We start from the raw sequence: 12,597 nt of genomic DNA on the forward strand, positions 1-12,597 counted from the left end.
CTCTGAAGAAAGATGGACTAAATCTAGTCCTTCTTCCATAAGAAGTGAGTTCAAATATTTGAAGATAACTACTATGAAATTTCAGCTGTCTTTGGTTTTCCCTGTCTCCTCTACCTTACTTAGACCAGCGGTCTCCACTTTTTAGTTTTTGACTCTGCAACCCTATCAGTAAAATAATTTTTACAGAACTTTAATATATACATGTACATGTGTAAATGATGTATCAGTCATATATGTGCCCCATTGTCAGTACATATATTATGAAATGGTAAGGCTTAATATTTTCATTTTTTAGGATGAAAATAAATATCAATAATACTTTTAGTATTTTCGTTCTACGCCTCAGCTTTTATGCCTCTTATACTACTTTGAAGACTACGGTTCTGTATTTGGCTTTCTATAACATGCCATAGGACATGCCCTGTAGATTCCCCCATACCTCCATATTGTTCTCTCATGGATATACTCCAGATTTTCTCTGTTGTCCTAACATATGGTGTGCACAGATACAGTCATAACCTGTGAATGGGTTTTGATCAACACAGAGTGCAGAGGGATTTCCTTCCTATGATCATTATATTCCTATTAATGCAGTCCAAGATTGTATTAGTGTCTAAAGGAGTATACTACACTTTAAAAAGTATTGTCTACACTGTTGAACTCTTGTTTTCTCTCAGAAGTTTTGTAATTTTAACTCTTGGCATTTAGGTCTGAGATCCATTTTTAGTTAATTTTTGTTTATGTGAGGTAAGAGTCTTGGATCTTTTTTTTTTTTTTTTTTAACGTATGGTACTCCAGTTGTTCCAGCATCATTTGGTAAAAAGATTTTCCTTTACAATTGAATTGATTAGCACCTTTGTAAAAAAAATCGGTTGATCATATATATGTGGGTCTATTTCTGGACTCTCTGTTTCGTTGATCTAAATTTCTGTCTTTATATGAGTGCTACGCTGTCTTGATAAAACTTTAAAATAAGTCCTGAAACGAAGTAGTCTAAGTCCTCAACTTTATTCTTCTTTTTCAGATGTTTTGTCTTTTCTAGACACTTTCATTTGCATATAAATTTTAAATCAATACCTGCTGGAATTTTTATTGAAATTGCGTTGAATCTGTATACTAATTAGGGGAGATTTAACAACAATTTTGAGCCTTCTGATCCATAAACATAGTATATCTCTCCATTTATGTAGGTCTTTAATATGAGTCGGAATTGACTCAATTGCAACAGGTTTGGTTTTTTGGTTATTGGTTAATTTCTTCAGCAATGTTTTGTAGTTTACAATGTATGTATATTACACATTTTTTGGTCAGATTTATAGTATTTCACATTTGTCAATGGTATTTTTTAATTTTCTACAGCTCATTTCTAACTTAAAGAAGTACAGTTGATTTTGTGTATTGATTTTTGTATCCTGCAACCTTACTGGAAACCCTGGTGGCATAGTGGTTAAGAGCTACAGCTGCTAACCAAAAGGTTGGCAGTTTGAATCCACCAAGCACTCCTTGGAAACTGTATGGGGCAGTTCACATATTATTTCTAGTAGTTTTTTGTAGATTTCTTAGGATTTTCTATATAGCAATTATATCATCTGCAAACACAGTTTTGCTTCTTCCCTTCAAATATGTAAACATTTTATTTTTTTCTTGCCTTATTACAACAGATAGAAGTTTCAGTAAAGTTGTATATATAACTAGTGAAAGAAGACTTCCTTGCCTTTTTCTGATCTTAAGAAGAAAGCATACATTCTTTCATTATGAAGTATTATGTTAGCTCTAGCTCCCCCACCCCCCACACAGATTTCCTTTATCACGCTAAAGACTTTGCTTTGTTGTTTTCCTACGGTGCTGAGAAATTTTATTATGGTGATTGCTGGAATTTGTGGAATATTTTTCCCCATATGTTTTTTTTTTACCTCTACTAACATAATGACTATATTGTTGCTTAATACATTCCTAGGGTAAAATCTCATTTGGTTATGATGTATTATAATTCTTTTTATATATTGTTGGATTTGATTTGGTAAAATTTAGTTTAGAATTTTTTCATCTCTGTTTATAAGGGATATTGATCTATAGTTTTCTTATAATGTCATTCCTGGTTTGGCTATCAGGATAATACTGACCTTATAAAATGATTTGGGAAATAGTCCCTCCTCTTTGATTTTTGGAAATAATTTTGGTGCAATTGATATTATTTCTTCCTTATTTGTTTGGTAGAGTTCACCAGTGACATCATCTGTGTCTTGAATGTTGTCTATAGGAAGCTTTCTAACTTTAAATTCAGTGTCTTTAATATATAAGAGCTAAGTGAGCTTTGGTGGTTTGTGTCTTTCAAAGAAGTTGTTCATTTTGTGTAAGTTGTCAAATTTATTGACATAACACTACTCATAGTATATTTCCTTCTTTTTTTTTTATTGTCTGCAGGATCTCTAGTGATGTCCTCTCTCATATTCCTTATATTGGAATACGTTTTTCCTGATCAGTCTGGCTAGAGGTTTATCAATCTTACTGATCTTCTCAAAGAACCAGCTTTTTATTTCATTGGTTTCCTCTATTTGTGTACTGTTTTCTATTTCATTGATTTCTACTCTGATTTTTATCATCTTTTTTCTTCTGCTGTCTTGGGCTTAGTTTGTCCAGCATTTTCTGATTTCTTAAGATAGGACTAGGTTATTCATTTGGGATTTTTCTTCTTTTCTAATGTATCAAATCTCCCATTAAACAAATTTTCATGTATCATATTTTCATTCTGATCAAAATACTTTGTATTTTCAATTTTAATTTTTTCTTTGATCCATGGGCTGTTTATAATTGTGTTGTTTAGGTTCCGAAATACTTGGGATTTTTTTTTCCCAGACATTATTTAGTTATTAACTTTTAATTTAATTCATTTGTGGTCAGAGAACATACTTTGTATGAATTAAACTCTTTTAAGTTTATTGAGATTTATTTCATGGCCCAGAGTATAGACTATATTGGTAAATGTTCTGTGTGCACTTGAGAAGAATGTGTATTCTGTTGTAGTTGGGTGGAGTGTTTTATAAATGTCAGTTAGATGATGTTGGTTGATTGTGTTGTTCAAGTCTTCTATATCCTCACTCATTTTCTATCAATTACTAGGGATGAGGCATAATGGGATACCTAACCAAGAGGTTAAGGGCAGTTAGCTGTGGACATTTTTGGAGTGTTTTGTTTCTGATTGTTGTTGTTTTAAATGAGACAACATTGTGTTCAGTTAAAGCTGTGAAATATATATATATATTAGTATTTTACAATAAAATACAGTGACCACCTGCAAAAGACACTGGGGTGTTGAAATATCTAACCATAATTGTGGATTTGTCTGCTTTTCCTTTCAGTTCCATCAGTTTTTTTGCTTTATTTTGTTATTTAGTACACATTAAGGATTGCTGCATCCTCTTAGTGAAACAATCCCTTTATCATTATGAAATTAGAAAATTTCAGAACAAAAAATATTATCAGGAATACAGGTGATCATTAATGTAATTAGGAATGGATGTATCTTAAAAATCCCCATTCTTTGGACTTCAAATCCAAAATTTAAAAGAACAAAACAGTGTCTTTCCCTGGGTGGCGGAAACAGTTAAGAGCTCTGCTGCTAACCGAAGGTTGGTGGTTTGAATCCATCCAGAGGACCTTGGAAGATAGGCCTGGTGATCTACTCCCTGAAGATCACAGCCTTTGAAAACTGTGGGGCACAGTTCTGCTCTGACACACATGGGGTCACTGTGAGTCAGAATTGACTCAAGGGCAGCTGGTTTGGTTTTTGTTTTTCTAATAAGAGACCCTTCCTAATGATGTAAACTTTCCCATCATCTGTAATGAAAACTTGGTTCATTCTTAAAAAAAAAAACAAAAAAAACCCTTCCTAAGAGTCAGTTTCCCAAAAATGTAATAGACTACCTGGGCAAGTAATAAATTCCTTGAAATAGAGTTTGTAAAGCATGATTGAACTTGTAGAGATGTTATATATAAATTTCACGTTTTTGATCATTACATTAGATGCTTTTTGAAGTACTTTATAAGTGACATTCTATAATTCTAATTAACTGTTGTATATTGCTAAAGAATTTTGTATATTTTGACTCTTCCCAGCTACTTCATACTAATATGAAGTGGCTTCATATGTACCCTCTTTCATGGTGCTTCCTTTCTATATGTATTATCTATTCTGAAAACATCTCTTCTGGAATGTACCCTGATATTTGGATTTTTAAATAGATTTGATTAAGAGTGTACCATTTATTCCTTTGTCAACTATATACAGTTTTTTGTTTTGTTTTATATTATGTAATTTTTTTTTTTTTTAACATGGAGTATCTTCTCAACTGGATTGTAAACTTTTCAAGGACAGAGATTATATTTTGTCTCCTCCCTCCCCATCTCTTTGCCCTCCACCAAAATTCCCCAGACACTTAAAAAAATAACATGGGTTCAATCAGTACTGATTAAAAGACACAATCAGTTTTGTTGCACTCAGCCCTAAAGAGGAGTGAGGCTTGGCTTGATGTTTTACCATTATCGCAGAAGGGGTTGGAATTTTAAAACAAATTCCAGGGTTGAATCACAAGGAAAGGAGCCTGGCTTTTTTTTTTTTTTTAACCAGTGACAAGGTCAGTTTGTCATTGACCTTCCCATGAATGTGTTTAAAGTTTAGAGAAATAGTCATTTACTCTTTTTAAAGCTTATTTTATTTTTTTAACTCCATATGTGTCATAAAGTTAAATTTTTATTTTTATTTTCTTAAAGCAGTTCTTGGAACACCTCCCAGCTTGCCACATCTGATGAATCCATCCATCTCCCCTGCATTTTTACATTTGAACAAAGCACATCAGGTACATAAATGCCATCAAGTACTAAAGCATCAATTTGGAGTGAATGTTTTGTTTGTTCTTAACATTTAAAGTTCTCAAGAAGTCTAATGAGTAGTGTTTCTTTAAAAAAAAAAAAAAACCTTAGTAAAAAAATAGCTACATAAAAAGCAATAGGACATCAGATCAAATTAAGCTAATCAAGGTAGCATAGTTGTGTACTGTATTTTTACATAAATAACGTGGGCCTGCTACATTGGTTTGCCAACCACAATGCCCCCCTCCCGCCCCAGGTATTTTTGTAAGTGGGCTATAATTTGTTTACAGCAACATGTGAAAATAAACAGGCATGGTGGTGCTTATGAAAATACCTCATGTGGGCGGGGGTGTGGTTGGCAAACAAATGTAGAATGTGCATGTTATTTGCGTAAAAATATGGTATATACTGATTCCTATTTATGGGGCATTCATAGAGGAAGAGGTATATTTTACGGTGTATTTTGCAGTATATATTTTTTGAGGAATAGTAGATCAAAACAAGGCTTCTTATGTGGTCTCAATAAGTATGTACAGAAAGAAAAAAATAAATGAACAATGACTGAATTCTAAAAGTTTAATCAATGTTATAAAAAGATAATTTAGTAGAGTAACAAATGTTTTTCTTGCTTTTATCAGATAAGTATTTTTAAAATGTGTGTATATGTAAATATAAAAGATCCATAATGTTGGAGATAGACTTCACTCATTAATTTCAGGATCTGTTTAAGGCTATATCTATGTAGAATCCTAAGAACAAATCAAAACTAATATATAATAGGTGGCTAATTTAGGTTGACTCCTCATAGCGACCCTATAGGACAGAGTAGAACTGCCCCATAGAGTTTCCAAGGAGCGCCTGGCAGATTCAAACTGCCGAAGATGGCACTGGGTTAATTTAGGTTGAATGAATGAATGTATGGTCCTGAACCTAGCTTTTTAAGGGAAAGGCCTATCTTTTATTCATTTTTTTTAATCCTGAATATCTTACATAGGACCTGGTACATTCTAGGGCCTTTATTCAGAGTATTGAGCATATTCCCATTGTTTTAGGATAAAGATCAAAATGCTTAATTTTGCCTTTCAGGCCCTGTACAATCTGGTTCCCCCTACCTTTTAGGCTAATTGCCCATCTCTGCTCCCAGCTATCTGTTTATGGTCCTTGAACAGTGACCTTGTTCCCTCCTCCCCAGGTCTTTGCTCCTGTGGTTTCTCTTGCTTAGAGTGCTCCCCACCCCAACACCACCCATGTAATTCACCCCCATCTTCCCCATATTCTTCCTATTCGGCCTTCCTGTCTCAGTTCAAGAGTTCATTCCATGAGAAAAGCTTCCTTGAACTTTCCAGTCTAAATTAAGTCCTCTCACTGTCTGTTTTCCTAGTTCCTTGTATGTTGCCTTCATATCCCTGTCTCCATTTGTGATTATATATGCTTTTATAATTAATTAATGCCTCCAGTCCCCAGGAGACTGTAAGATCCATGACAGCAGAACATACTGCTATATTTCTAACTACGTAGTTCAGTACCTGACACAAGAAAAGTGCTCAATAAATATTTGTTGAATAATTAAATGAATAAATAAATGTTCGAAGATAATGACACTGTCACTGAAGCCAGAAAGGGGTGAGGGAAGGAGAGGAAAGAAGAAGGAAAAGAAAGAATGGGTGTGAAATTATATCTCCATGACTGTAGGATCACATCATGTATATTAAGGGAATTCATTAGCATTGCCGGAAGTTGGAAAGTAGCACATTAAAAACCTGTTGCTTTGGCTCAGATCAGCTGTAGAAATGAACTTTAAAATGAATCGGGTTATACAACAAGTAACTTTTTCAAAATTAAGCTAATGGGGTATTTTATCATTTTCACAGAGCTCAGCCATGGGTAATACTTCTAATTTATTCCTTCAGAATCTTTCTCATGTACCATTGGCACAACAACAATTAATGAAGTTTGAGAATGTCCATACTAATAATGTAAGTAGGGTAGTATTTTTTCTTTTGAAAATGAATTCATTCCTTTCCTATAATCCGGCTGTTGAATAGCTTGATTGTGAATGTGTACCTTTTTATGATGTTACGTCTTACTGCCATGGGGGAAAAAATCTTATTTTTTTTTTCTTCTTTTGTAGAAACCCGGTTTACTTGGAGAACCACCAGCTATGGTACTTCAAACAGCACTAGGGGTAGGGTCAGCGCTTCCATTTAAAACGGAATTGGGGCACCATGGAGAAGCACATAAAAGTAAATGATGTGTATTTTCTGTTCATCCAGTATACAGTCACATTTGAGGTTTGAAATTTTATTTACAGAAAGGTCAAATTGAGTCATTTAAAACTTCAGGAAGCCTCTTGGCTTTTTTTTTTTTTAATTTTACTGAGGTAAAATATAGGCTTTTCTATTTTTTAATATTAGAAAACTATTGATAAGTTATTGATGGACCCACTTTCATGCCATGATAAGACTTTCCCTGTTGGATATACTTTAATATTTTGCGAAGTTCGCCGCAGTACAAGGTGCAGAAATAGATCCATTTGAGACTGACATGCTGCCCGCTGGGCTGACAGAACATTTCATATGTAAGCCATTTAATTTTTGCCTGGGTAAGGAACTCTTAGCTTTTATAAAAGAAATGGCTGGTATTTGTAAATTTAAAGTTTGATTATTTGTGTCATTTTAAAAATGTAATCTCTACATTACTAAAAGAAAAACAGTATGTGTACTCTCTGCTTCTGAAAAACTTGACAGTATTAAACAAAAATATATTTTTTCCAAAAAGCAACATATGTTTTATTACTCCATTTATATATAAGGTCCAGAATAGGCAAATACACAGAAACAGAAAGTAGGTTATTGGTTTTCAGAGTCTGGGGGTAAAGGGCAATGAGAGTGACTAATAATGGTTGTGGGTTTTCCTTTTGTGGTTATAAAAATATTCTGAAATTAGATAGTGGCTATGGTTGCGCGACTCAGTGAATATATTAAAAATCACTGAGTTATACATGACAAAAAGGGTAAATCTTATGGTACATGAATTATATTTCGATATATCTATTTTTTTTTCATTTTTTAAAATTGTACTTTAGAGGAAGGTTTACAGAACAAACTAGATTATCATTGAACAGTTAGTGCACATGTTGTTTTGTGACATTGGCTACCAACCCTATGACATGTCAACACTCTCCTTTCTCTATCTTGGGTTCCCTATTACCAGCTTTCCTGTCTCCTCCTGCCTTCTAGACCTTGTTGCTGGGTTGATGCGCCCCTTTTGTCTGGTTTTGTTTTACGGGCCTGTCTAATTTTTGGCTGAAGGGTAAACCTCAGGAGTGACTTCATTACTGAGCTAAAAGGGTGTCCGAGGGCCATATTTTTTGGGTTTCTCCAGTCTCTCTCAGGCCAGTAAGTCTGGTCTATTTTTATGAGTTAGAATTTTGTTCTACATTTTCCTCCAGCTCTGTCCAGGTCCCTGTGTTGTGATTCCTGTCAGAGCAGTCTGTGGTGGTAGCTGGGCACCATCTACTTGTGCTGGACTCAGTCTGGTAGAGGCTGTGGTAGATGTGGTGCATTAGTCCTTAGGACTAATCTTTGCCTTGTGTCTTTGGTTTTCTTTATTCTCCCTTGCTCCCAAAGGAATGAGACCAGTGGAGTGTCTTAGGTGGCTGCTGACAAGCTTTTAAGACCCCAGATGCTACTCATCAAAGTAGAATGTAGAACATTTTCTTTATAAACTATGTTATGCCAGTTGAACTAGATGTTCCCTGAGACCATGGTCCCCATAGCCCTCAGCGCCGTAATTTGGTTCCTCAGGGAGTTTGGATGTGTCTATGGACCTTCCATGACCTTGCCTTGTACAAGTTATGCTAGCTTCCACAGTGTCGTGTACTGTCTTACCCTTAACCAAAGTTACCGCTTATCTATTGTCTATTTAGTGTTTTTCCATCCCCAACCCTTCCCTCCCTCATAACCATCAGAGATTGCTTCTTTTTGTGTGTAAACCTTTTCATGAGTTTTCATCATAGTGGTCTCATACAGTATTTGTCCTTTTGTGACTGACTTATTTCACTCAGCATATCGCCCCCCAGATTCATCCAGGTTGTGAGATGCTTCACAGATTCATCATTGTTCTTTATCTTTGCATAGTGCTCCATTGTGTGTTCCATAATCTGTTTATCAGTTCATCTGTTGATAGGTATCTAGGTCATCTCCATCTTTTTGCTATTGTGAACAATGCTGCAGTGAACATGGGTGTGCATTTATTTATTTGCTTGATGACTCTTATTTCTCTAGGATACATTCCTAGGAGTGCGATTGCTGAATCATATGGTATTTCTATTTCTAGCTTTCTAAGGAAGTGTCATATCGTTTTCCAAAATGGTTGTACCATTTTGCATTCCCCGTAGCAGTGCATAAGAGTTTCAGTTTCCCTGAAGCTTCTCCAGGATTTGTTATTTTCTTTTTTTTTATTTGTGCCAGTTATGCTGGGGTGAGATGGTGTCTGATTGTGGTTTTGATTTGCATTTCTCTAATGGCTAGTGATCTTGAGCATTTCCTCACATGTCTGTTAGCTGCTTGAATGTCTTCTTTGGTGAAATGTCTGTTCATTTCCTTTGCCCATTTTTTAATTGTATTATTTGTCTTTTTGTTGTAGATGTATTAGATTTTCCAGTAGATTTTAGAGATGAGCCATTTGTTGGGTTTGTAATAGTCAATTTTTTTTCCCAGTCTGTAGGTTCTCTTTTTACTTTTTTGGTGAAGTCTTTTGATGAGCTGTATCTATCTATATCTATATATCTGGAAACTCTGGTGGTTAAGTGCTATGGCTGCTAACCAAAGGGTCGGCAGTTCTATATCTGTGTCTGTATCTATATCTATGGGAGTATGGTGGTATACCAGCATTTCTTATTTGAATGTGATTTTGAAAGGCACTTTCAGTTTGAACCATAGTTGAAATTTGCTTGGAAGTGTACATGCTGAGGGAAAACAGAAGGCCTACCAGTAATTTAAAAAATCAGTGAAACATAGGTATTTTACTTAGCTTCTTATACATAAAACCAACAAGTCAAATGATCAAACAACTCAGTAAATTCCAACTTTTGGAATCAACTGGGCAAAAATTAAACCAATGTGCAAACAAGCCCGTATACAGTAGCGTTTTATCGTATGATGAGGCCTGTCCTTCTAAAAACTCAATTTTCAGCAACTAGAAGCTTATGTAAATATTTACTGTTTATGTCAACCATTTGCTTTAGCATGTGCTACTTTAAGAACACTGTGAAGATTCAAAGTGTCCAAATAAATGTAATTAAGTAATGAGTAATTTGTATCCCAGAGGAGGTCGTTCAGTGGTTCTTTATCTTGACTGTAGCCTTAAGATACCTGAAATTATCTACAACTTTTCAGGGGCGTATCTTTTGAATGAAACATAGTATAGATATGATTTTTATTTTTAGGCCCAGTACTTTTCAGACTTCATATTCAAACAAATGTAGTACTTTGTTTCTGTATCTTCTTATCTTTAAAGTGGCAGTGATATCATCCATATAAAGATTGACCGTGAGGATTAAATGCAACAGTATATCAAAAGCACTTAGCATGGTGCCTAGATCAAGACAAACCAAAATAACCAAACCAGTTGCCATTGAGTCGGTTCTGACTCATGTGTTTCAAATTGAACTGTGATCCATAGGTTTTTCAATGATTGATTTTTTTCAGAAGTAGATCACCAGGCCTTTCTAATGAGGCACTTCTGGGTAGACTTGAACCTCCAACCTTTTGGTTAGCAGCTGAGCATTTTAACCATTTGCACCACCCAGGGACTCCCAGATCATAATAATTATGGAAAAAAAAAAATAGTTCCCTTTTTGGTTATTTTTCTCATTTATGGTTACCTATCCTATTTTTTCTGATAATTAACACTTTAGGCATTTTGATGTGGAATCAAATTACTCAGTTATCTTCGTAGTTGTAATGTATAAATTTAACATGTCTTAGCAAAATCAAGTTAAAATCTACAAGTGATATTTAGTTATAAATTTACTCAGTTATTTTTGGGTAAATATATTTTCATATAATACTTTATAATACATTTATACTTTTTTTTTTTTAATTATTATTGCCACCCTGTATAGCTATGAGGCGTGGTACTATACAGACAAGGTTTTCCATTCGTCTATAATTATATATTCTACCTGATTAGCTGTAACTATTAAATTTTAATCCATCTAGAGTCATCCTCTGAAAAGATATTTTCCATAGCCTATTTATAAAATGGTTATATATGAAAATATATTGCTAAAGGACAGGAGAATTGAAGTATTCATCTCTAAATGTTTAGAACTAAAAATAATTTAAGGAGTTTATAAAACTTCAGTTTGACTTAAAGTAGTTATCAAAAACTAGTTCTTTTCATTTAGCTTTGACCTACAGATTTAAAAAGTGGGATGATGCAGAATCTTCCAATTAAAAGTTTCATTTCTCCCAGAATTTCTTACTGTTCCTTATTTAAAAAAAAAAAAATCATAAAACTTTTATCTTTTGAATTTGGTGCTTATCTGTTCAGAAGTATTGATTGTTTAACCTGTGGTGTGCTGGTAAGTGTTTAAAACTGGCTGGCTTTCTAGGGTTTTTTTTTTTTTTTTGAAAGTTTTGATTTTTAGCATTTGTGGATTTCTATGTGTAAATACTGTAACTTTGGATGATTTCAAGCTATCAATGTGATCATACTGAACTCAAGAGATGGGAAGAGAGAGGCACAGTCAGCTCTCATGAGCTGGCGCAAGCTGGCTAGCCAAATTTGTCACTGGATTCAAAGTTGATTAATTCTTAAGTGCCAGAGAACTTTTTAAACTGAAGTCTTGCTTAGTTATACCCTTAAAGTAGGAAAGCAGGCATATCACAGTAATTGGGCATAAAAAAAAGCATAATTGTAATTTAAGTGACAAAAAATACACAGATGTTGCTTTCAAATACTAAAATATGCAATTAAAAAATATATTCTATCATTGAGATTACTCTGGAAGTTGTTGAAAATAAGAAAAGCATCATTGCTACTGTAAGTTCTTATGTTTTCATAAAGGAACCTTTTAGTTTACGATATCTAAGCTTACCTTTTGAGTAAAACTGTTGTCTAATAGAAAATAGGTTTCTTGGTATTTAATGTGTAACTTAAAAAAAATCAAAAGAACTGTTGTGAGTAAGTATTGACTAAAAGCTTTTTCCATTTGTGGTTCACTACAGCATCTAACCTGATTCCAACTCAAACAACTGTAACAGCTGGAATGGGAATGTTACCATTCTTTCCAAATCAGCTTATTGTTGGACAAGCTGGGCCAGGGCACACCAATACTCAGGAGAAACAGCCAGCCACGGTGGGAATGGCAGAGGGAACTTTCTCAGGGTCGCAGGCTTATCTTCAGAGCTTTCCAAATCTTACTGCTGGAGGCTTGCTGACTGGACACCATAAGCAGCAGCAAAGTCAACCAAAAGGCACAGAAATAAGTTCAGGGGTAAGAAAACATTGTGTTTTTAACTATATCGTAAATGAAATTATTCTGGTATATTCGTTTAGCTTATTTTACAGGTGGCATAATTTATGAAGTATCATAAAGCAATCTTAGCTATTTTTAAATTTCAAAGGGAGTTAATGTACTTAAATTATATAAATATGGATTACAAATTAGAGAATTGCTATGTCAATGAAGTGATGGGTTTTTATAGTTTATATTTACTT

At 34.2% G+C, this 12,597-nt stretch overlaps 1 protein-coding gene across 4 annotated transcripts in view; it reads left to right on the forward strand.

Moving 5' to 3' along the window:
• RAVER2 (ribonucleoprotein, PTB binding 2) overlaps nucleotides 1–12,597 on the forward strand; it is a 73,132-nt gene that overhangs the window by 32,827 nt on the left and 27,708 nt on the right. For 2 of the 4 annotated variants that reach the window (XM_049879495.1, XM_049879498.1), the window contains exons 6-9: nucleotides 4,771–4,856; nucleotides 6,741–6,845; nucleotides 7,001–7,112; nucleotides 12,105–12,373. In XM_049879495.1, coding sequence (XP_049735452.1) covers nucleotides 4,771–4,856; nucleotides 6,741–6,845; nucleotides 7,001–7,112; nucleotides 12,105–12,373 — 572 coding nt within the window. The remainder of the gene's footprint in view (nucleotides 1–4,770; nucleotides 4,857–6,740; nucleotides 6,846–7,000; nucleotides 7,113–12,104; nucleotides 12,374–12,597) is intronic. The other 2 variants (XM_049879496.1, XM_049879497.1) reach the window with 2 other exon arrangements.

This window comes from Elephas maximus, chromosome 3, assembly GCF_024166365.1.
Source record: "Elephas maximus indicus isolate mEleMax1 chromosome 3, mEleMax1 primary haplotype, whole genome shotgun sequence".
Classification (NCBI taxonomy): domain Eukaryota; kingdom Metazoa; phylum Chordata; class Mammalia; order Proboscidea; family Elephantidae; genus Elephas; species Elephas maximus.